The sequence below is a fragment of the Lipotes vexillifer genome, unplaced genomic scaffold, assembly GCF_000442215.2.
Source record: "Lipotes vexillifer unplaced genomic scaffold, Lipotes_vexillifer_v1.1 scaffold433, whole genome shotgun sequence".
NCBI classification, from domain to species: Eukaryota; Metazoa; Chordata; class Mammalia; order Artiodactyla; family Lipotidae; genus Lipotes; species Lipotes vexillifer.
This window is the reverse complement of record NW_006774285.1, coordinates 161,730-164,372: the sequence shown is the minus strand read 5'-3', so window position 1 is coordinate 164,372 and position 2,643 is coordinate 161,730. Positions and strand designations below refer to the sequence as shown.

The window sequence follows — 2,643 nt, the reverse complement described above, 5'->3', positions numbered from 1 at the left end:
GGGAAAGAATTGAAACTTGACACCAAAACACAATCTATGAAAGGAAAAAACTGATAAATTTGGCCTCATCAAAATTAAAAACTCTTACTCTGCAAAAGACCCTATTAAGAAAATGAAAAGACAAAGTACAGACTGGGAGAAAATTTTTACAGTCACATATCTGACAAAGGAGTCATATCTAGAATATATAAAGAACTCTCAAAACTCAACAAAAAGACAAAATCCATTTTGAAAATGGGCAAAATATACGAACAGATGTTTTATTGAAGAGGATATCCAGATGGCAAAAAAGCACATGAAAAGAAGTTCAATGTGATCAGCCATCAGATAAATGCAAAGTAAAACCACAATGCAACATCACTACATACCTATCAGAAAGGGTAAAAAAAAAATGAGTGATGACACCAAACAATGACCAGAATGCAGAGAAACTGGATCATTCATACATTGCTGGTGGGAATGTAAAAAACAGTACAGCCACTCTGAAAAATACCTTGGCAGTTCCTTTTAAAACTAAAAATGGACTTAGCATATAACCCAGCAATTGCACTCTTGGGCATATATCCCAGAGAAATAAAAACCTATTTTCATGCAGAAACTTATCCACGAATGTTCATAGCAGCTTTATTCATAATAGCCCCAAATTGGAAGTTATGCAAATGTCATTCAATAGGTGAATGGTTAAACAAAACATGGAATACTACTCAACAACAAAAAGAAATGAACAACTGATGTATGTAACAAGTTGGATGAACCTCGAGGAAATTATGCTGAAAGTAAAAAGCCAGTCTCAAAAGAATACATACTGCATGATTTCATTTATATAATACTCATGAAATAACATAACTGTACAGATGGAGAACAGATTAGTGGTTGCCGGGGGTTAGGGATGTGGGAAGGGGGAGGGTGGATGTGGCTATAAAAAGGTAGCACAAGGGAGTCTGTGGTGATGGTAGAGGTAAGTGTCGTTATTGTGGTGGTGGTTACATGGAACTACATATGTGATACACTTACATGGAGCTGCACACACACACACATACACACACACACACACACACACACACCACATGAATTGACTGCACTTATAACTGGTGAAATCTGAATAAACTTTATGGTTCGTATCTATGTTAACTTCTGGCTTTTGATATTGTACCATGGTTATGCAAACTGTCAGCACTGGGGGAGACTAGGTGCATGTGCTTTTTTTTCTTTTTGATACAACTTCCTGAGCATCTACAATTTTTTATTTTTATTTTTATTTTTTTTGCGGTACGCGGGCCTCTCACTGTTGTGGCCTCTCCCGTTGCGGAGCACAGGCTCCGGACGCACAGGCTCAGCGGCCATGGCTCACGGGCCCAGCTGCTCCGCGGCATGTGGGATCTTCCCGGACCGGGGCACGAACCCACGTCCCCTGCATCAGCAGGCGGACTCTCAACCACTGCGCCACCAGGGAAGCCCTACAATTATTTTTAAATAAAATGTTTTAAAAATATGTGTATGGTTAATATCAACATAGCAACTTTTCTAAGTCTCTTCTAGTTAGTCAATCAGTCAATCAACGATAGCAATTGACTATGCCTGTGACATGTGGCTTAGGTGTGGAAAATTTTAGAAGATAATCCAATCAAAACAATCAAAATAACTGTGATGTAACAGTCCCAGGAGTGATGGAGCATGTGGCCCCAGTGATGGCCCCTGGGCGGGCATACTGAGTGACTGACATATGAATGACTCTCCAACACCCTGAATCCAGGGATTCATTTTGGGGCCGAGAAGCTGAAGCAAAAGGGAGGGTTTAAAAGAATGAGACGGTGGGAAAGAAGCAGCAGAGGAGAGGAATGGGGAAATGGAGGTGTGGAAAGCCGAGGTGGTCACTGGACGGTGTCTGCGGGCAGAGGGCAGAGCCAGGAGCAGAAGCGAGGCTGGCACGTGAGGCAGTTCTCCTGAGCCTCTTACCTGTATGAAGGCTCCTAGGATTTTCCGGGCTTCCTGGTAGAGCTTCTCTCCATCCCAATGAGGGTTGAGTCTCTTTAGTTCTCTGGCCAGCCGGTTGTGCTCTCGGAGAAGGAGGGTGTGGGAAACGGCCAGTAGGATCTGCTCCGAGGCTCGGTGATCTCCTGAAAGCCCAGAAGGCAGAAGGGTGGGTCCCCCCTGAGCAGCCCCAGAACCCAGTAACCTGCACAAAGAATAAATGTGGTGTCCCAGAGGGAAGCTCTCCTAAGCCCCTCCTTCCAGTTAGTTTAAGGTGGAAAGAGATCGGGGTTGCGATTCATAGATTTGAATCCCAGCTCTCCACACACACTTTTTAGTTCTGTGACTTTGGACAAGTTACTTAACATTTCTAAGGTTCAGTCTTCATGTCTGTGAAAATGGGGATAATAAGGTCGAACCCACAAGACTGTGGTAAAGAAAGACTACATACAGGTGACATTAAAAAGTAAAATTTTGGACTTCCCTGGTGGCGCAGTGTTTGAGAGTCTGCCTGCCGATGCAGGGGACACGGTTTCGTGCCCCAGTCCGGGAAGATCCAACATGCGGAGCTGCTGGGCCCATGAGCCATGGCCGCTGAGCCTGCGCGTCCGGAGCCTGTGCTCCGCAACGGGAGAGGCCACAACAGTGAGAGGCCCGCGTACCGCAAAAAAA

The 2,643-nt window shown here is 44.4% G+C and overlaps 1 protein-coding gene across 3 annotated transcripts in view; it reads right to left on the bottom strand.

Annotated features, from left to right (window-relative positions):
- The window catches only part of LPO (lactoperoxidase), a 24,054-nt gene that overhangs the window by 5,691 nt on the left and 15,720 nt on the right, over positions 1-2,643 (bottom strand). For all 3 annotated transcript variants that reach the window (XM_007449053.1, XM_007449052.1, XM_007449054.1), the window contains one exon: positions 1,957-2,117. In XM_007449053.1, the coding sequence (XP_007449115.1) occupies positions 1,957-2,117 (161 nt within the window). The remainder of the gene's footprint in view (positions 1-1,956; positions 2,118-2,643) is intronic.